This window comes from Zonotrichia leucophrys, chromosome 8, assembly GCF_028769735.1.
Source record: "Zonotrichia leucophrys gambelii isolate GWCS_2022_RI chromosome 8, RI_Zleu_2.0, whole genome shotgun sequence".
Classification (NCBI taxonomy): Eukaryota; Metazoa; Chordata; class Aves; order Passeriformes; family Passerellidae; genus Zonotrichia; species Zonotrichia leucophrys.
In genome coordinates this window covers 14923857-14945979 of record NC_088178.1, presented here as the reverse complement: position 1 = coordinate 14945979, position 22123 = coordinate 14923857, and the positions used below count along the sequence as shown (strand labels likewise).

General features: G+C 51.5%; 1 protein-coding gene across 3 annotated transcripts; it reads right to left on the bottom strand.

The window, feature by feature from the left end:
* Positions 1-1239: 1239 nt before the first annotated feature.
* BARHL2 (BarH like homeobox 2) lies at positions 1240-20475 on the bottom strand. 3 transcript variants are annotated; one of them, XR_010441257.1, is made up of 5 exons: positions 19593-20475; positions 17977-18202; positions 16133-17540; positions 2727-2808; positions 1240-1351 (listed from the first exon to the last, which is right to left on the bottom strand). XR_010441257.1 is itself a non-coding variant. In XM_064720322.1 (3 exons), the coding sequence occupies exons 1-3, from the start codon at positions 20173-20175 to the stop codon at positions 17228-17230; spliced, it is 1122 nt and encodes a 373-aa protein (XP_064576392.1). In that variant the 5' UTR covers positions 20176-20475; the 3' UTR covers positions 15411-17227. The 3 variants fall into 3 exon arrangements, 1 of the variants encoding a protein (XP_064576392.1); XR_010441256.1 differs by lacking the exon at positions 1240-1351 and adding an exon at positions 2209-2372; XM_064720322.1 differs by lacking the exons at positions 1240-1351; positions 2727-2808 and having other exon boundaries at positions 15411-17540.
* Between the last annotated feature and the right edge of the window lie 1648 nt (positions 20476-22123).

The following is a 22123-nucleotide window of genomic DNA, read 5'->3' as shown; positions in this document are numbered from 1 at the left end:
GCACTTGTAGGGGAAAGAGAGACCAGGCTCTTCTTGCACCACAGAAACCTCTTCTTGGCAGAAAGGTAAGTCCCTCCAGGGGCTGAGAATGCTTCATCTTGCCCAGGGTCTGGCTTAACCTTGGTGCAAACAAATCATGGGACTAGAAAAATTCTACCAGAGTAAGGTACTTTTTTTTTAGTATTAAATAGATGCATTTATAATTTGCAAAGCTTCACTTATTTGAGTGACACCAACAGAATACACAACTGCTCCAGTTAAATGCACAGCTCATTTCTGTCTACATCTTGTAGGCAGCATGTTCAAATGTATTCAACATCAAGGCTGCTAAAGAATTTCTCATCATCAAGACAGCAGCTTTAGTTCCAATAATTGGGTTGTTTTGTCCTGTCCAAGGCTGAGAGGATAAAACAATGCTGCTGGGGGACAGCAGTCACAGTACCTGTGTGGTCTCACTTCATGTGTCACACAGCCAATCCCAGTGCAACTGCTGCACATGGGCCCATAAGGATGACCTGAATTTAACTTCTGGTGCCAGAGGAGCCCCAACACACCCCAAAAGCCGCACACTATTAGCTGGTCCTTGGTTTGGCCACCACAGTCTCAGGAGCTGGAATTGGGCAGTCTGTGGCTCTTACCAGCTCCAGACCAATTTACAAAGGGTTGACTTGATCTCCCTGGTGAAATTGCAGGGAAAAACTCAAGCCACACTGTTGCTAATATGACAGCCTAAAACTGGACTCCAGTTTGGGGGAGACTTTTCATTAGGAGCTACATATTTTTCAACCAAGTGAGGATGTCCCTCTAAACCTCCAGGTCTCTCTGTCAAGTGCAGGAGGTGCACACTGAGCACCACGATGGGGGCAAGCACGGAGGTGTCTGTGCAGTTGCAGGCTGGGGAGCATGCCAACAGTGCCTCTCACATCTCTGGGACCCTGCACAGGCCAGCACAGACATCTCTGTTCTCTCCAAAGGGGTCCTTCACATCCTAAGGATTCTGAGGAGTAATTTCCCCTTTACCTCCAAGTGCATTGACAGGGCAAGGCAAGTAGCATCACCCTTGAGTGGACATTTCTTCTACAGCCCTATTCTGTCTGGGCTGCACACTTGCTTGCTCCCTACCTTCTTCTGGGATTAGTAAGAGAAGGCTTTGCATGTCTGCTGTTTCCTGATCTAACCCTGTCCCCAGCACCCAGCTCAAATAAACACAAGAGGAAATGCTTATCCCATGTCTCTTACCTGGAAAAGACCTTCCCTTCAAGGATCTCAGTACTCCACAGCTAAAGTTCTTCTTGGGGAAGGAAGTGACCATGTTCTGCAAGTTTCATCAGTACCAATGACCTCCTCGTCTCTATGAACAAGTCCAGAAAATATGGACAAGGGCAAGCATGTCCTCATCTCACACCCAAAACCAAAAGTTTACATCAAAGCACAGTCTCACCAACACAGATGTTATTTGCTGTTTAGGGAATCTTACTGAAAAAAACTAATAGTTATTTTACTCTACAAAGAAGATTGCCACAATGTGGGCCAGGAGCTTTTTTCCTGTTCCATGTGACCTGGGCAGTAGCACTCCGGTTTCAACTTATTTAAAGGAAGTGCTGCTGGGGAAAATATAACTAATGAAAAACAGCCATCGTTTTATCTTTCTGTACATCATTGTGCTGGTTTTATTGAAAAAAAAAGAAATCAAACAATAAGAGTTATCAATCCCCATCCATGACTTACTCAGATTTGGTTTAACACTGCAGGTCTCAGCATGTATAACACTGATTTCTGCTAACTGGTCTCAGTCTAGTATTTTCACACCTTTTTTGTACTAAATGCTTACAACTGGCCACTCCACTAGAAACTGTCACCATGACACCTTTATTTAGAATTTTAACAACACAAAAAGCACCAGAAATGAATCTCAAAATAATAATCTTTTATTGTTTGCATTGCAATAAACTCCTGCAAATGCATCCCATTATCTTTTTATACAATTAAACACATAATGCTTAACTGTTAAGGTATCAGCCCAGCTGGGTACAGATGCAGTCTGCTGCCAGTCTGAACAGACCTTGGCTGTCTTTTAATAATTACCCGAAGAAAAGAAAAACGATGACGTGCTGTAGTTTGCTCATCCAAACTGGTAAAAAGCTGTTTGCAAAGAATAACTACAAGGGGAGTGAGACACTGGGCTTTGCTAATAAATAATTCTCAGAAATATCAGTTCTCAATTTACTACTTGTACACCATGGGCCAGTCAAAACTTGCCGGATGAGCCAATTTGCCACAGCTCTTGTTTTGAGTCTTTGTGAAGCCGCTGCATGAGCACAGTGGGGGCTGCTTGCATCTATCCCTGGAGTCAATCAGTGGGCCTTTGTTTCCTGCTGGTCAAAAATATCAGGTGGCTCTGAGAGTCTAATTATCAATGAAAAATTAAATTCAGTACAGGAACATAGCCAGGAGTTGCCCTCTGTGCTCTACCCTCATTCATGAGGTGTGAGTATCAAGATATTTGTTATAATTCAAAATGCATTCAGGCCAAATTGGGAGCTTCAGGGGTGGGAAAGACAGAAACCTAAATGTGAAAACAAGAGTTGAGAACCTTGTGGGCAAATCAGCAAATTTCTCCTTCTACTACCTTAGCAAATGGGGTGTGCAACTCTAATTATGCAAAGAGCTTTCTCCAAGGCACCGCCCACCAGGGATTTCTCACTGGGAACAGATTCAGGATATACCTGTGTGATTCCATGACTTTCTGGCCTTGGGGAAGTTTGTAAGTTGAATACACTTCCAAATGCAGGTCTAGCTCCCTCAGAACTGGAACAGGCAGAAGCAGAGGCACCGGTCAAGACACAGAGATGAAACCCCTCAGAGAAGGAGCATTTTGCTCAGAGACACCTGTTCAGCATTGCAAATCACAGAAACTAGAAGAAACCAATGTAAACAATCTCTGGATGAGACATTGTGAGTAGAGGACAAGACAAAGCCACTAGAAATAGTACACAATGGACAGGTACAGGGGTAATGTCCATCTATCTCCCATTCAACTTGCTGAGACAAACCAGGCACCTCAGATCCTTGCCATGGAGCAGGTCTGGGCTCCTGCTTACACTGGGCTTTCTGCTTACTTGAGCTGCAAGTCATCCAGGCAAACACACCTGAATATGGCAGACTGTATTTCTTTACCTTTTGATTGTTTTCCAGCAGGCAACACTCATGATTTTTCACAAGGTGTGAATCCACTTCCCAAAAGGACAATAACCACTGGAGCAGAATGGGAGGTGTAACACAGGTCTGTGAGAGCTAATAGAAGGCATAGTCTCTGCTTCTCCCCTGGCCCATCATTGTCCTTGCTTTTGAACACGAATATAAAATGCTCGCACCTCTCCAGGTCATGGCTGAGATACCATTTGGAAAGCTGTCCTCACCCACAGATAGGAGGGGCTGCACAGAGGCCCAGGAGGGACCCCTCCCCAAGGCACTCCCACCAACACCATCACACTGAACCTGACCTTCTCCCTTCACAGATGTTCTTGGTAAACATCATGTTGTACCCGAAGAAAGCACACACTATTCACAGGGGAGTAGTGCCTCTGTCTGTGTATGTGCCCTATGTCACACATCTTTTGACTACAAGATGTTTGGTTTTGCTCAGGGAAACTAATGTATCAGGAGCATGGGATCCTGGGACAGAAAGGCTTACAAGAGCAAACAGCAGAAGAAACTGAGACACAGTGCTAATGAGCAGCGGTACAAACATGGCTGTATCAAAGTATTGCAACTCTTGAGGCTCTAAAACCATATTTGCAGCAGCACAGCAAGGAACTGTGCCAGCAAACTTCAGGTAGCTAAAAACCTTTTCTATCAGAGTGATTTCTCCCCACAAAACGCATGGTAAAAAGACCATAATTGTTTCCCATCTCAAAAAAAAAAGATAAATCTGTATTGTTCACTTCATATGGAAATATGTTAAATTAGTCCAGATTAGCTTTCCTCTGTGCCTGGGCACTAGATGTCTTTGTCTCCTCTGTGCCTTTCTTTTTCTGCAAGGAAATTTTAAAGTGTTTAGTTAAAAAACCTTCAGTCTGCAAGCCTTCAGAGTTATGCACCTGGAAAACCACTTCCATTTCCTCCATCCCTCACATACAAGATGTAGTATGGCAACTGCTCAGAATTCTGTCCTGAGAGCTTTTCTAGAAGCAACTTACCCAAAGGAGAAAGTTGGCCACCTGGGCATCAAGTGGAGCACCCACCTTCACACCAGATTTTGTCTAGCAGAATAACATGCATTCATATTAATTCTGATTAGCCATGTGGATTGGACACTAATTTTTGTTATAAAGCACCTGGAGACTGTGTTATAAACACACAGCAGATCAGAGTGGTGGAAAGGTAGAAGTGGCTGAATAGAAGGCTCTTTTTCATTCATGGTTTAATTACAATTCCTGGTCGCTTCTCCTCTCACTGGGAGCTCAGTGGCAAACATTGAAGGCCTTCTGCAACACATGAAAACCCAATCCTAGACTTCCCTTGCACGCTGCTGTCAGAGGGCTGTTCCACAATTAAAGGGTATTCACACAAGTAAGGGATGATGATTGTACAGAAGCATTGCAGCATCAGCTCCACAGCTGGCTCCTGCCCCGGCAGGACCTGCTGACAGTTCATCTCCCTGCACCTCCTCTCTGCCCTGGCTGCTCTTCTCAGGGATCACAGCCTTGGAATTCATCAGCCAAACTTGGCCAGACAAATATGGATAAAGTAGTTCTTACAGCAGGCAAAAACTATCAGAAAAATATTTTGAACAAATGCGTTTCAAAATTTTCAGCCTTTCTACCATAAAAACTGAAACACCTCAGGATAGTTTAAAATGCTGTTTAAGGTTGCATCATACATTTTTACACCATAAATTATTAAGTGACTTAATGGACAATGCATTAGAAGGAAAACAGGCAAATTACAGAATAATTTAACTGTTGCAAAGAAACAGAGCAACTTGCAGGACGTAAAACACTCTATTTCGACACAGAATGCCTGAAGCTAAAGCAATTAAGGCTGCAAAATATTGCCGGCTGACATGATGTGTATGTAAATTTGTCATTCATTGGCAAGGGTTTGTAACAATCACAGTAATGTGCACAATAAAACAACCATGTGGTATAAAATGCTTTCTGCTAAGACTACTTGGAAAATTGTGCTTATGTATCATTTAAGCATATCGCTATTATACAGAGAGTAGTAGTTTATTACAAAAGATCCCACTTCAATACTGGTAGCTCAAACAAAGACGGCCCTTTGAAATATTATTTACCATTGTTTGTGTGCAGGATCATGAAGAAAATAATTTTTAAGTTCCTTTTAATGCCTACTACTGCTACTGCAAGATTTTCACCAGAGATTAAAATTCTAGTGAATCAGCTCATCCACACTAGTTTAAAAAAGCTCACAAACTGCCTGTACTTTGCCAGGAGAGCTAGCAAAGAAAGAGATGCCTCAAAAATGCCAATACTTATATGGCTGAGTGCATTATTTTATGTAAAAGTGAGAGCAGTAAAAGAGGCAATGAGACCTTTTGAGCCCCCATCAAAAGCAGTAGATTTAACTATCAGTCTTTCTGATCTCTACACCTGTACAAGCTGCCAGCTCAAGGGCAAGGGAAGACCCACAGTGCCGAGGGCAGACCCAACTCTTTGGGTGCCCCTGCTCATCCCCAGAGGTGGTGGAAGGCAGGAGTCATTTGTTCACTGAGATCTTTGTAACAAGGCAGGTAACACCTTACAGCTTCTGCTATGACCTCATCAAGAAAATAAAAATGCAGTTCTGGGGAACCTGGGGCTAACCCAAGCCCTTTATAACATTATGGAGGGAAAAAAAAAAAAAAAAAACCAGAGAGGACACTGGATGAGTCTCAGATCCCCTCAGACTGTTTTCCCATATCCCAAAAGTGCTGCTGCTGCTTTGCAGCTCTCTCCACCACTGGCACCAGGAGGGCACCGTGGGCTGCCTTGGGCATGCTTGCACATCCCATTCCTCTTTACAGGCAGACAGGCAGTGTGGGTAACCAGTAGATTAAAAGTACAGGAGGCAGATCCCCACATAAACAAACATGACTCCCACGTGTGGAGCCCTGGATTTCTCTATGGGCCGGATGGGTCCATGCACGTGGCAGGGTTCCCCACTTCAGCTCATTTTGCCCTGATGCACATCCTGCCACCACAGCCCCACACTGCAAGCCTGGCTTGATCCTCCCAGCTAGACCAGGGCTCCTCAGCAACAGGAGACTGCTGAGAGCAGACCCTTCTCCAGCCAAACCTCCCCATGCATCTCTGCAGTGTTGTCCCAAATTACATCCTCCCTTCCAACACTTAGGTACCTTCATCCTGTTTTATCTTGTTCTGCCCAAAAAAATCTCTTCAAAATCAGGGAGGACATAATTGGTTTTCATGTTAAATCTCTTGTCCTCAGCTGGCTTATCTCAATATCTTATGGTGAGATCACTGACCAGAAGTGGACATTGGCATGGAAGGAGCATAAGTGAGGTCTCGTCAGAAACACTAAGGGTTCTCTGGGGCACAGGCAGCTTCGTTCCCAGTGACACCTTGACCTCCACTACCATCCCCCAGCCTAGGTAAAGGAATTTTTCCAAATTGCCACATGCTGCCTCCAGAACTTCAGCAGCTTTCGTTGTTCCCAGCAATTTTGCTGATGAGGAGAATTAGGCCCCAACTCTTTGGATACAATTTAAGAGAAGCTTTTTCTTTGGAATGCAACAAACTTGTGTTTTAAATTTCTGCTCTAAGCCACATTTCAGGAAACCATCCAAAAGACTACAACAGGCCTTCAATGGAGTGAAACATGGGATTTTCCCAAGACAAGAATTTAACACCACATCTATTGTCTTTGAACATCCCATTTGTGACATATAGAAAAGGAGCAGATACCCCAAAGGGTTGTGCTTTTTGACAGGCAAGAGTGATGTGAGCATCCCCCTGGGATGCTCCTTTCCCTGCACTGCATCCTGTCAAATGCACCCTGATGAGGACAGTGACAAAACAGTGACATTGCAGAAAGAATTTGGGGCAACTGAATTCCACCATGGAGGCTGCAAGCAGAGACTGAAGCCAGCATCTCCTGCCTTCCCACCAAAACACCAAGATCAGCCAATAAAAAACCCTACAGTGCAGCAGCTCAGGGCTAGCCTCTTCCTCTGGGCCACTCTCACTAGAAAGTCAGAATTTTCAAATGCCGTGCCAGGGCAACTCCTGGCAAATGATGATGCTGCAGCAGTTCCTTGATGCATTATCTGTTTCTCACCCAACATCCTCACCCATTCTTTTCAAATCCCAGTCTTGTACTTTGATCCCAAAAGGTAGAAGAAAGGCTGAGGGAAGAGGGTGAATTTTAAACCACCTCTCCATATAAATAGAATAGGTTATGCATTCCTTTCTGAAGCACGGTATTAATCCCAATTGTGCCATAAAATATATATGACTCACTTGAGCCTTGTTCTCTGGTGAGTTATGAACTATTATGTCACTCATGGGATAAATATTATGTCTCTTAAGAGACTATCACCTTTTCTCTACTTCATAATATAAAACTTCATTGAAACCTGCCGTGCCTGATATAAGCAACTTCTCGTCATGCACATTGAACCTTTTTTCTTTTACAGCTTCATTCATTTAGCTGATATTCACATCAGGATGAGTTCTTTCAGATGCAGCATAAGCATAAATTAGTATGTAAGAGAAGTAGTCATTTAGCAGAATTTTTTCTTTAATAAATCTGGTGATATTTATATTTCATCACAGAGCAGAAAGATTTTTTTTACACATTTAAAGATTTATTCCTGTAGTAAGTATCCAATTAATAGGGCTTTAGCATGCAGACAGGATTTGTATTTATGCTGAAGAAAATATGTTCTCATTATACTTTTATTCTCATGTTAGATTTATTGTGGGTTCTACTATAATTTATTTTAGTAGCTCCATTTTCTAATTCTTTATATTTACATGTCTTTTCCAACAAAAATAATAATACATAAATAATACCTGACAACACTTTGCAGATTTTCTCTATTTGTATGCTTCAATTCTCCAAGCATCTTGGAATGGAAATGCTGTGAACTACAAAGGAAATCTCTATGTGATCTCTATTACATGAAAAATTATCATTTTTATATCCTCTTCACTCTGCCAAGTTCTTTCCAAGTTTCTGTTTGCAATGCATGAAATTAGGCAAGCAATGGTAGCAAACCCAAGTAGGAATACTCACTACATACACTTACATTTTCAAAGTGTTGCTGCAATTAGCAGTGTCAGAGGATAGTCTGCTGCACTGCAGCAGAGAGCTCCTTCCTGTTTACTGTCACATATATTTTCCATAGGCTTTCTGGCTTGCTGCTATGGGATTTATGATAACACAGTCCTAGCCCTGCTATCCTGCAAACCACTGCCACAAACAATGTTCAGTCAGTAACGCTTGGCCTAGTCCTAAGCCAGCATTTCCACTGGTGTGCTGTGGGATGGGAACTTGAAACTAAAGTGGGACCAGCCTCACAGTCACCTGCCAACATTTCCAACATGAGAAGGTCTTATGCTGAGCAAGTTTCCACCCATGCTGCATCTCCTAATGGAAAGATCCCTATAGGGTGCTGTGCAGCAGCTTTCCTGACCCTGAGCTGTGTAAGCCAGCTTTCCTGTGCGGCCCATCCAGAGCTTCAGGCCCAGCTCTAACTCCAGCCTGTGCTGTGTAAGCCAGCTTTCCTGTGCAGCCCATCCAGAGCTTCAGGCCCAGCTCTAACTCCAGCCTGTGCTGTGTAAGCCAGCTTTCCTGTGCAGCCCATCCAGAGCTTCAGGCCCAGCTCTAATTCCAGCCTGTGCTGTGTAAACCAGCTTTCCTGTGCAGCCCATCCAGAGCTTCAGGCCCAGCTCTAACTCCAGCCTGAGCTGTGTAAACCAGCTTTCCTGTGCAGCCCATCCAGAGGTTTAGGCCCAGCACTAACCCCAGCAGGTCAGCCTGGCAGCAGTGTACAGCTGGAGAGGCCAACTGAGCTACACTGCAGAGATAACACTGAATGTAAGAGCCAAATCTGGCCAAGTGCTCTAGCAGTAGATGTTGCTTTCGTTTTGCAGTATACCCTCTGCTGGGGAAAAAAATGACTTTGTGTTAGATATCACATCTAATTATTCCTGTTGGGCTGGCCCAGAGAAATGTCAACAGTGCACTGTAAGTGCTAATTGGGGTGTCCATGCTCTGCAGTAGATTTGGGATACAACACCCAAGACTGGGGAGGTTAAGCATGCTTTAGAGCTTTACTGTACTGTAATGAGCTTAGTCTCCATGGAAGAGGCACAGCTTTGCTACACTCACTTTGTGCTGCACTGCCCAAAGCAAGCACCTATGTGCTGCTTAAGGCACGCTGCCCGTGGCCATCACCAGTGGCCAGGAAAGGTGAGCAGGATTCCCAAGGCATGCTGCCAAATGCTTGGCTAAACAGACTGGGGTGGAGACAAAAGGAAAGAGAAAGAGGGAAAGGAGAAAGGGAGGAAAGTAAAGGGGGAAAAAAGACTGGAGAAGGGTGAAATAAATAAAAAGTTGCCAGTGTGCTTACCTTGCCTCTCACTGTTTAGGTAGAAAAGCTCACTAGTTTTTAGACTCACAGGATACAATATGGATTGAGCTGTCTCTGCCTGTACTGGGGCTCCATTGGAGACCCATGCTTTGCTGCTTTTTCCACAGACCCCATGATGCATCTGAAGAAATATTAATCCAATCTTATTTCAGAATTTCTAGTCCAGAAAAAGTACATTATTTTGGTATAGGGATAATGAGGGTACTTGAACCCACAGGATCCAGCCAAATTACCTGTGGCAAATCCCCAAAACAGGCTTTTTTGGCAGCCTTCATTTTCCATATTGCTTTTTCCCGCTTTAGAGCAGCAGTTGGAGGGAAGATGCCTGTTCCTTTTACAGTGCTGGGGTAGCAGTGACATCCCACCCTTCTATGTTCTCATATGTTTCATCATTTTTACCAGGCAGTTCTTAAAAATTTCAGGAATTTTTCTTGTTAAATCTTCACATAATGAAAAAAAAGGTATTTAAAGCTACAACATTCCTGCTAGTCTATTGGGCTATAAACCTGACGGGGATCTACTCCAAGCCCTTTTGTGTCATGAGAGGACCATTTCTGCCCCTCACTGTATTTTTGTTGCTGTTTCATCAAGTCCTGCTTTAAACAAACCCTACAATAGAGTCTGACTCAACAGAAACAAGCTTCAAGCCTGAAACACTACTTGTTCAGATGTTGAGGCAAGAATATGAGAAGGAAATCTGAAAGACTATTGTAAGGACCAAGATGGCACCTCAGATGTATTTTGTGTTTCACACAATCCTGCCACCATTATTACCCCGTATGCTAATGCAGAAGAGGGTAGGCAATTATTCCCAAACTTGCTTCATTTCTCCTGTTCTTCCTGACCTCAGATTAAAATGTAACAGTGCCAGACTCCATAGACAATATAGGGCAAAAACTAACAGACACACTGTCAGCAAAGGGTTGTGCTGAATCTGGGGACAAGGTCTGGGGGGGGAATTGCAGGAGAGGTGCTGGCTGAGAAACTCTTTGAGCCGTGGGCTGCATCCTTCCAGAGGGGAAGGCATACAAGAAGCTGCACCTCCACCCTGTGTATTCAAACAGTGAGATGAAGCTGATCTCTGAGACAATCCACTAAGATCAGGATTTGCCACACTGTTCTCAGTGGTGGCATTCTGAGGTTGGTCACCTGGGAAATTCTCTTTTTAAGGACATTATCCTGAGAGAGCAGCTCCAGTTCCTTTTTCTCACTCCATATTCATCAGGACCAGAGCAGGTGAACAATTGAACCCAATGTTTGTAAAGGTGTTTTACCCTAATCACGTGTGAAACAAGTCATGAGATGTTGGCTAAGCTGCCCACCCACACCAGACACCCAGATGTACCCACACACTGCTGTGCAAATTCAGAGGCAGATGTTGTCCTGCATGTTTTTAGAAGGATACCACCCATGAGGACACCTGGGCTTGGTATGGAAAAAGTGAGAGATATTTGCACATTCATGTCAAGCTGGAGAAAAGGCCACTTGAATTTACACGGGAGTGTAAGGGTGTGCAATTCTCTGTGTGCCTGCTGCAAGGTTTAGGAGAGAGATACATGTCAAACAGCTGGAAACCTACCCAGAAACCATGTGTGCGCAGCCTTAATCTAGGTATCTCTGTATTTTACACAGATGATGTATACACTGCGCTGCCACAGAGAAACACCCACTTCATGTATGCTGCAGAAAGGGAGGATGAAAAAGAAAATATTACTCTCATTCAGCCCATCTTTACTGTCTAGATCTGCTAGTTGTACTTTTTGTTTGCTTTCTGAAATAGCTGAATATTGGGAGGGAGTTTGTGACAATAAACTAAATAAATATTTAATGTATCAGCACCTGTCATACAGTTTTTGTGCACCACCACTATCGATTTCCTGGTAGTTCTCCTTCCCTACCCAACTTCATTAAAGAATAAAAGTAAAGTAATAAGTCATTTCACACTCTGTCTGACCATTATACAATAATAGCAAGATTTCATGCAAGGGTACAACATTATGCCCATCTGCAATCACAGTCTCTTTGCAAAAATCTCAATTCACACTTCACATGCAGCTAACCTTGTTACCATTCCCTTCCTAAACCCATCAGTCTTGCAGCTGCACGTCTTCACAGCCCAACATCTTAAAATTCATCACTTTGACACCCTTGCATCCCTACAGGTCAAACTAAAGACACCAACCAAGAATAATTAAGGGGTACCCCAGATGTTTAGTTTACTTCTAGCCAACCTTTCCCAGAACTAGGTACAGTTCTCTGTTCGTATACTAAGGATCCACGGAAGGTGCTTGTTTTAAGGGAACAAGACCTCCAACAAATTTCAGAGGTCTCTCCCCCTCTTTTCTTTTTTTTCTTTCTTTTATTTTTTTTTACAAGTATAGCTCTTTGTAGTCGGAATTTGAACAAGAAGTGTGATAATGAGTAGGTTCAGGGAAGGAAAGGTGTTATCTCATTAAGGTAATTACTAAGACATCCCCACCATTACCTCGGTTTGAAAATGTGGCAATTAAAGCGCCCTACATGGGCTCTCAGAGATGAGGGAACAAGACAGTCGCGGACAACTTCGGTGTGCCCGTGCCGGAAGGGAGGGGAGCAGATCCCGAGGCCCGGTGCAGCGGCGGGGGCGACCCGCGGCCGTGCCCCCGGCCGAGCGCGTTCCCGCCGGGGAGTGGCGGGGGTCCCGCCGGGCCCCGCATCCATCGCTGCCAGCGCAAAGTGCCTCGCTTGGGTTCCTTTGAAATCCGCAAATTTTAAGGACCGGCGTTTGTGCGCTTCCATTAATAGAAGCGACTTGTGAAAAATAGGGCATATGAATATGGAAAGGCAGTTTTAATGCGATGGGCGCTTGGCCGGACCCGCTCTCCGGCTGGAAACACGCAGAGACAGGCACGGGCTCCGGCTGCCCCACGGCCCTGAACGGCTGGGGCAGCCCAAGGGAGGAGGAAAGAAGTTCGGGGCTTTTTCGTGTACCGGGGGCACGGGGGAGCTCGCGCCGGCGGGGGTCGCGCACCCGCCCTCCGCCGCTCCCGGTGGGTCTCCGTCCCCATCAGCTGTGCCCCTTCAGGGATCGCGGGGGTCATTTCGATGCTATCGCCAAAACAGAGCAGGCTGTTTCTCCCACGGGACGAGGGCACAGGGCCCCCTCAGCGGGCCAGCTTCCCTGTACCCCCGTTTTCTTGCAAGCAGAGCTCCCCTCTAAACCGGCTGCTGGGGAAGAAACCCGGCGGTATCACCGGCGGGAAACGTGGGTTTAGCAGCAAGACAGAATAGAGGAGGGGGAAAGCGTGTGAATTTCAACCTGAAACGGTTATTCATCGCCCATGCTCACCACCTCCGGCCTGGGAATATTTCTTACATTATGAAGGCTTTTGCTCTTTCCACAGGTGAGTTGAACCTAGCTGCACTCATTCTATGTCCTGGCTTTCCGAGGTTTTCGAGTGGGCTGCAATAAGGACTGAGTGTGACTTACATCATCAGTAAACTCATTTGCACAGAAACGTGGCGTGAATTTGGAGGAAGATAAACTCTGGAAAGGCAGAAGATAACAAAAGTTAAAAACTCACCCTCACAAGAAACACTAAAACCTGCAGGAGTGATAGCCAAGCCCCGGAGCACCAATACAGCGTTACATACGGGCGGTGAGTTAAACGCAACCGGGGCAACCGGCACGGCAGGGAATTCCGCTCGGTGCTGCTGAATGGTTCCCAGCGGCTGAGCCGGGCTCGCTTTCCCGGCTGGGAAAGAAGATTAAGCTCGGAACACCCAGCTGCCACAGCAGCGCCAGGGCTAGCGCCCTTGGAGCCATATACGCAATGCCTATCCCGTACCCCAGCCCAGCGGAATCGCCCTTCTCCCTTTTTGCTCTAACAATGGCCAAACTAATGCCCCGAGAAGGTGAAGTAATTAAACATGATCCTGCTGCTGCATCCCTCAAGAGAGCCCATCAGCCAAGGGCAGCGGCTCAGCCTGCCCGCGGCTCTGCTGCCGGAGCTCAGCGAGCCACCGAAACCTGTCTGAGCACAGCAGGGCTTCCTCGAAGGAGCCTCCTGTGCTGTCCCCACTTGCAAAGCGCACAGCACTGCCCAGAAGAAACAAACTAAAGGGGAACCGAGCACAGGGTGTCCAAAGGGTCTCCTGGCTCTCATGGCAGACACGCTGGTGTCAATCCGGAGCGAAAGGACACGGGAGAAGGGCAGCGGCCCTGTCTCATTTTTAAACCCGTCTGTCGGTGCGCGGGCAATGCCCAAACCCGGCGCAAAGCCTTGGGGACGCAGCCCGCGCTCGGGGCCGAAGGGCCAGGCTGGGACAGGGACTCTCGCTGGTGCTGGGTGGCGGGGAGGCGAGACGGGCAGCGCTGCAGCAGCAGGGCGCTGTGCCAGCCTCCTTCATCTTCGCCATCGCCCGCCGGGGAAGGAGGCTGGAGGGGAGGCTGCCGTGCCGCCCGCCCGCCGTCCCAGGGCCGGGCAGCCCGCGCCTCCCGGAGCTGTCCGTGGTGCTGAGGGCGGGCGGGGCCGCAGCCGCCCGGCTCGGTGCAGGCGGCCCCGCGGCTGCAGAGGCCGGAATCGCCCCGTTCCTTGCGGGCCAGTGTCCGGCACGGGGACAGCTCTCACTCCCGGCCACCCTGCGGGCTGCCGCGGTCCCTTGCGTACAGACAGCCCTGCTACAGCCTCATGGGCTGCTTCCATGCTCAGCTCCCCAACAGCCACGTCTTTTCCAGCGGGTGCCGGTATTTCCCGCTGTTTGAGGCTGAGAGCGCCCGTCCCGTTCGTCTGGCAACAGATGAGCTTGGTTGTTTGTTCACAACCACTTCCAGGGCCGAGAGCAGGTCCTGGCCTAGGCAAGGGCAAAGGCTGGAGAGGGACCGAGACGGCGGTAACTCAGCAGCTCCGCACCAAGTCTGGGGCGGTCGCGACGAAAGGAGCTGTCCGGGAACGGAAAGGAGAGAAACCCGATGGCGGCGGCCGGGAAAGCGGCGCAGCCAACGGCGCCTAGTGCCCGGTCCCGGGCCGTGCCGCGCAGGACCGGGCGGCGGGAGGCAGCCCCGCATCCCGGCCGGGCGCCCAGCTCTTTGTCCTGCTGCAGCGCGCTGTAATGCGGGGCAGCGTGCCGGGGCTGTCAAAGAGGCAACGAAACCTGTTCCTACAACATTACAGCCAGGCGACCCGGCCGAGCAATTTTAGAGCAGCCTGACTTTGTCTCGGCTCTATCACGGCGCGAACTGGGAGCGGGACAAATGAAGAACTTCCGTTTGCAGCCCTACCTCCCACACGGGGAAGAGTGAAAGAGAGCGATTCTTGCCCCAAACCCCTTCCAGTTTACACACACTTTTCAGTTGGGTCTAGAAATACGTTTCAGGGGAGGTAGCAGTCCCTCGCCCCCCTCCTCCGGCACCTCGGGTTTGGACACCGTCCTGCACGACACCGGCAGCCCCCAGCCCTGCCTCACTCTTCTCGCTCCTGTCTGCTGCCGTACCCAAAGCACCAAGAACTCCCTGCCCCGGTGGGCACCCCGCGGCAGGCCCTGCTCGTGAGGGGGCCACTCATCTATTTTGTATGAACTTTCCTTCCTTGTTCTCACTACTTTTCAGCGAGTTCATGCAGTCAAAACCTAGCCATCGAGAGCAACGAGCTGACATTTGCTTTTCCAGCTGCATTCCTCCTTTAGGAAAGATTTGTTGCTTAGACTGCGGAAAAGGCCCTGACGAGTCCAAATTTCCTACCTCCATCCCCAGGCCGCACAGGATGGGTTTCCCGGGAAAAGCTCGGCGGCGATGCGGGGCGGCCGGAGCGCTCGGGCCACGCAGGGTCCCACCTCCGGTCCGTTCCGGTGGGGGGGACCCGGGGGCCACGGCGAAGGCGCGGGGGAATTCTCAGCAGCCACCGCAACACGGGCGAAAACCGAAGTGGGCGTTCCCGACCCGCTCCCCTTTTGTTAGATCAAGGCAAAGGTCAATATGGTTTTAACGCGAATTTATTAGCACAGAAATCAGCAAGCCGCTCGCTAATTAGCAAAGCCCAAATAAACGTGCCCGGAGGCTTCTCTTTTCCTTTTTTCGGGATTTTTTTCCCTTCTATCTTAAAATAAAGGGGACCCACGAGCAAAAATAGAGAGAAGGGAAAAAAAAAAAAAAAAAACAACGAAGCGCCAAACCCTCAGAGGAGAGGATAATATGGGACTTTATGAATGTTTTATAGGTAATTGCTGTATAACTTTCTAATTTCGCAGGGGGGTGTTCACCTCCAGCGGCTGGGGACAGAGCCGTCCCCGGAGTCCAGAGGAGGGTCACAGCCCCCAGTCCCGACCCGCAGTCCCTCTGCCCCCGCGGGACGGCCGGGCGGCCCACGCCGGCACCGGCAAGGAGGCGCTCGGCAGGGAAGCTGCCCGGGGAAGGGATGGGGAGGGGGGAACGGGCACACACAGTAGTAAAAGTTCAAAGGCCAGCGGGGCTCGGGAGCTCCCTGTCCGCCGGGACCCCTCCGCCCTCCCTGCCTGTTTCCCGTCGTTACTCACCCCGACCGCCGACGCTCCCTGCCCGTCCCAGCTCCGTGCGGACACAGCTGCCGGGCCGGGGCCGTGTCCCCAGGCTCTGCACGGCCCCGCCGCACCCGCCCCCAAGGGGCCAGAGCCACTACCCGTTACCGCCCTGCCCAGGTGCTTAAAACAACAGCAAGGGGCTCCACACCTGCGGGGGATTTGATTTGCCTTTAAAATACAGATAGGGAAAAACAGCGCCTGTTAAGAAACAACGAGCCTAAAATTCAAAATATATTCAATATAATATTCAAAATAAAAAAGTGGCATCTGCCTTTTTTACTCCGAATTTCTTGAGTTCTCGTCACGGGGAAATTAGCTACCTTGAATTTTCGCGTTTGTTAAAAAAAGATAAAGTTTATTTTTTTTCTTTTTTTTTTCCCTGTGATTTTTCAATCACAAAAAAAAAAATCTATATTTTGTCATCTAAGCATTTATTTTACTGAATCCAAAAAGACATGAAAAGGGATAGGGAAGAACCACGTTTGTTCGTTTTAAACTAACGTATAGAAGTGATTTTTTTTCTCCTTTTTTGGACGACATATAATAAATATGATATAGCACTCAGCACTCGGTCTGTACAATTCTGTTCGCATTAGGGAGCATGCCACTTTTCAATAAGAAAAAAAAAAAAAGGTAATGAGAAAAATCAGTGCAAAGTTCTCCGTTCCCCCGGTCTTCTCCGCCGCTCGGGGGTCGAGGCGCTCTCATTCCCTCTGTCCTCCGCAGCCGTTAGTCTCTCCGGCGGGCTCGGGCTGGGCTCCCTCTCCCTCTCCTCCACCCCCTCCGTGACTCTTTCTCCGAGCTCCAAGTCCTGCCTCGCAGGAGCCGAGGTCGGCGGGTCGCCCCGCGGCTCTGCCCGCCTTCCCCCGCGTGTGGTCGTTTCACTTACGGGCTCGGCTCTGGGTTCACGTTTCAAGAGTCCCTGCTCTGACTGATCGCCTCCCTCGGTGGCCGGTGACTGCCTGCAGAAGCTCCTGCCCCTCGGCTTCCCCTCGCTTCCTCCTCTGCGGTGCTGGGGCTTGTTTGGGGACGGGGAGGGGAAGGGCTCGTTGCGGGGACCGCGGTGCCGTTTCACCGGGGGTGCGGGGTGCCGGGCATGGGGTTGGCCAGGGGGTTGAGGGCCGGCTGCCCGCCGGGCCCCAGCCCGTGGATCAGCACCCGCGGCACCAGCGGCCGCTGGAGCTGGGGGTGCGGCGCGGGGGGAGTCCGGTACATGCTGCTGTACATGGCTGCGGCCGCCGCAGCTGCCGTCGTGCTGTCCATGCTGCCCAGCAGGCTGGGGTGATAGAAATAGGGCGAGGGGAACATCCGCTGCAGCGCTGAGTAGTTCCCGGCCTCGGCCAGCAGCTCCAGGCCCACCGCCGTCTGTCGCTTCCACTTCGTCCTGCCGGGGGGAGCAAGAGGCTGCAGGGCGGCGCCGCGGCGGGGCTTCCGCGGGGCCCCGACGGAGCGCACTGTCCCCGTGGGCCCGCGCACGGTGCCATCTTCCCGGCTCTGCCCGCTTTCCCCTCCGAGCCCCGCACCCCCCACACATGCATACGGCGACTCCGGCCAAATTAATAACCGCGGTACGCGGTTAGATCGCAACGCGCTGACACTAATGGTTTGCGACAGAATTAGGGTGGCTGCAACCGTATGTAATGAGACAGAAAATTACGGCAGCGTTGACAGGAGCCGGACCCCCAGCCCACCGCCGGGGAGGGCGCGGGGCAGCAGCCGGGAGCTCCCCGCACCACCCCGGGCTCCCGCGGGCAGAAACCCAAAGGCGTGAGCCCGCTCCCGGCTCCCCGGGGCCGCCGCCCTGACGGGGCCCGCCTTACCTCCGGTTCTGGTACCAGGTTTTGACCTGCGTGTCGGTGAGGTTGAGGGCGGCGGCCAAGTCCATGCGGTCCTGCACGCTCAGGTACTTCTGCCGCTCGAAGCTGCGCTCCAGCTGGTTGAGCTGATGGTCGGAGAAGGCTGTTCGTGCCTTCCGAGGCTTCTTAGCCCGCACTGGCGGGCTATCCCGGCTGCTGCTGATCTCCCGGTCGCCCTCCTCCTTTGTCCCTGTGAGCGAGCCCAAGAGCGGTGAGGACCGGCGGGACACCGGCTCGGCCCCCGCCCCGCCCCGGTTACCGTGTCCCGCCGCCCCCTCCCCGGGGACTTGTCCGGGACACGGGGGGAACGGTCAATTATGGCGGGGGGTGGTGGCGGCGAGCCCGTCCGGGGAACAGCGGGATTCCCGCTCTCCGTTTCCCAACTACAGGGCTTTCGTTATTTTCTGCCCTCTCCCCCCGGCCCGAAACGCCGGGAAATCGATCTGTCAATCCGGCTCCACTCGGGCCCCAGTTTGTGGCGCTCCTTGATCTTCCCCGCAGGAAGAACAATAATCTCCCTAATTGACCCACTGGGGAGGTTGGTGCACACAAAAATGGCCAGACCAGACTGTACATCTGGTTTGGGCACTCGTATGCTAATGCTAAAGGAGGAAAATGAGCTGCACTGGCGGGCACCGCGCCGCTCTGAGCCTGGCGAAAATAGCTCAATTGAGCAAAATTAGGAAAATTTGTCCTGTTGCCTCTCGGCTGCACCGGGCTGCCGGCGAGAAGGACAGCTCCGCCGACACCGCAGGGAAAATACACCCTCTCCCTGCTTGCCTTTCCTCACTCTTTTCCTCCTTTCCCCTTCCCACGCACATATAGCTATTTTCACTTCCGAACCCCACACGGCGGGGGCTTCCCCATCAGCAAAAAAATCCTAATTGAAAAAAAAAAATTAAGATGGAAAAATAAACCTTCTACCCCGGCGCAGGGAAAACTCGAGGGTTTTGCCAAACGCACAAAGCCCTCACATCTCACTACGCCGAGCGCGGGCCGAGTTGTTGTTGTTGTTATTATTATTTTATTTTTAATTAAAAGTTAGGTGGTTTGTTCTTTGTTTTTTTTTTTTTTTTTTTGCTTATTTGCTATTGACTAGAGAAGTAGAATTTTTAATCTTAATTTTAGAGAGAATAAGCATAAATAAAAAGGCTGAATGCACTAACTGCAGCTGAGCTGCCGGTTCTTAGAAAGCCAGAGAATCATTTATGTGCATTTGCATTAAAAATAAATACAGTCTGATTTCCCATGTGATCCCACTGCTCGGGCTATTTCTTTAAAAATGGAGAAGTCAAATTTAAGAAAATTTTAAAAGAGAAAAGACCAACAGATATTAAAATTAAAATTTAAAAAAGGGAAAAAAAAGGAAAAGAATTTTTTTTTAAAAGCGATTTGATTTAATTTCATTTCCTACCGACCTTATCCCCGCGGTAGCGAGGATCACTGAGCGGCCCCGGCAGAGCGAGCGCTCCTGCCGCGAATTTTCTCCCCGATTTTCGTTCTACCAGTGCGGCCGAGCACGGCGGCTCCCGTTGTACCGGCGGCCGAGCCGGTGCGGAGCCGGGCCGCGCCGTACTCACCGTGGCATTTGATGTCCCCCTGCGTGTCGTCGCGTTTGTCGAGCTTGGCTTTACCGTCCTCCTGCTCGAGTTTGGGCCTGAAGCTCTCCGGTGCCGCGCTGCCCTCCTGCTTGGGAGTATGGTGGGGAGAGGGGACGCTGGTACTGTAAGGTGCACACGCCGCTAGCGGTTTGCTGTCTCCCAAAATGTCCTTAATTAAAAAAGAAGAGGTGGAAGTCCTGGGGCCGGAGCTGGCCGAGCCCAGTTGTGGCGGCGGTGGCTGCGGGGGCGACGGCTGCAAACTCGGCGGCGGTGGCGGCGGCGGGTGTGGGCCGAGGTGGAGGTGGTGCGGCGGCGGCGGGAGGCTCTCCGCCACCCCCAGGTGCGGCTCGGGGTGCTCCATGCTCACCGAGATGGGCGATGAGGGCGCCGTCCCCACCGTGTCGATTTCCGAGCAGGGGGACGGCGTGGCCTGGCTCCTAAAATCCGCCGGCCGGCCGTCGCCGTGGGGGCGAAAATCTCCGTTCATGACTCCGGGGCTGCCGGTGCTGCCACCCGACAGGATCGTATCTATCCCGAAGCTGGACCCGCTCGGCCCCTCCATGGCGAAACGCTCAGCGCCGCGTCCGCATCCCCGTGGGCGGCCGCGGGGGTATCTCACCGGGGGCGGAGGAGAAGGGATGGGGGGCGGAACCGGGTTACCCCAACCCGCGCACCGGCGGCGCGGTCGACACTAACTCGGGGCCCCCGCCGAGCCCCGCATCGCCGCCGGGCCGCTTCGCCGCTCACCAACTTAGTTGCGGGAAGTTGCGGGCGCGGAGCGGGGCGGACACCGGCCACTGCGGCGCGCCCGCCCGTGCCCACCGAGCTCCTCTCGGCAGCGGCGACTCCCCCCGTGACGTCACAGCCGCCGCGTCCCCCCCGCCGTTTATTATAAACCCGGGCTTTTGCCGCCGCCGCCGCCCGCCCCCATTGGCGGAGGGCCGAGAGGGGGCTGACGCAGCGCGGGCCGCAACCAATCGGCGGCGGCGGCAGGGACGGACGCGGGAGGGGGGGGGCGCGCCCTCTCTCCCTCCCGGGCCTGTCCCCGCCGCCGCCGCCGCCCCGTCGGGCCTCGACTCCCCGGTCGCCGGATCGGATCCCCCGGAGAGCATCATCCGGTGTTCCCGGGACGGTTCCCCGGCTAAATGTCAGAATAATGGGAAGTGCCAGTGACAAGACGTCGTATTAATCCTGATGAAGCGGCGTGTCAAGCTAATTAGAAGAGTAATTATAAAGGTGATAATGAATGATTTAGAGTTTTCCGAGTTTTATTTTAGTAGTAATTACAATTTCCAAGGTCCTATGAAGCGCAGGCCGACATTCCCCCTCCCAGCCTGCAGTAGCCCCTAGACCCGAGCAGCCCCATAAACATCATCCGCGACCGCAGACCTCGGGGCTGCGGGGCAACGGGGCACAGCAGTGGGGGTGCAGAACAGGATTAGGGCAGGATGACTGCAGGAGGGATTTGGGGGGGCTGGTGTTTAGCGACGGCACTAAGTATTGCCTCGTCTGGGGCCGCTGGCATCCCCGCTCCGCATACGACGGCTGTCCCGGAGATGGGTGTCCACTGCCAACCTAGAGCAAGGCTCCATCCCCGCCTCGGGGGATGGGACACGAAGGTCCCTTCTAGACTCGCTCATTGTCCTGCCTGTCCCGTACCCAGGAGTGCCCAGTCCGGCCCTGCACTGCGCTGCTGTGCGGCTGCGGCGCCAACGCGGGTGCGCCTCCACCAAGCTTCCCACCGCGTTTTGTTTCCTGGGTAAACAGTCCTGCTCAGAGGTACGGAAGGGTACGGGGGGCGCGCGGGAAGCACAAAGAGCACGAGGGACCGTGTTCAGCCGGTAACTCGTTACGGGCGTTTGCATCCGACGTGAGACGCCGCAGCCCCGGGACAGCGGTGCGGGATGAGAAGCTGCGCCCCAACACGAGAGATGCTGATGTGCAGAGTGCCGCGGCCCTCTGCCCCGCTTCCGACGGCTTGGGGCCTGCCTTCTCTCGTGAGGAGCGGGGCCAGGGTTTTGTGGTGTCCTCGCTGGTAAAAATCCAGATGTCTCCCTGGGATTCACCGGTCACCGGTGCCCTACCCGAAGATCACCAATCCTCTCTGGGTACCGCGGCGGGAGCCGGTCCCGGCCTCAGTGCCACACTCCGGAGAAAGCTTTTCAAAGTCAGGAAAGCCGGCCCAGGGGCAGCCTTTGCTGCCGAACATCTCCCGCTGCATCCCAACGGGCCCGCATCGCCGTCCGCCGCCCCACGGGCAGCCGGGGGCAGCCAGCTGTACGGTTTGCCGCCGGGCTTTAGGCGCCGGTGCCGAGCCCGGAGGCCGGTGCGGGAGCGGAGGCGGCGGGCCCCAAAGAGCTGTAGGGCCGCCCGTGTCCGCTGGGCGGCGGTGGCGGCCGCCCCCGGGTCCCCGACGGGCGTCCCGCGCGGACGGGCCGGGGCAGCGCGGCCGCCGCAGCCCCGGTGCGGGCCGGGCCGGCAGCACGGCGGGGTGAGCTCTTACCAGCACG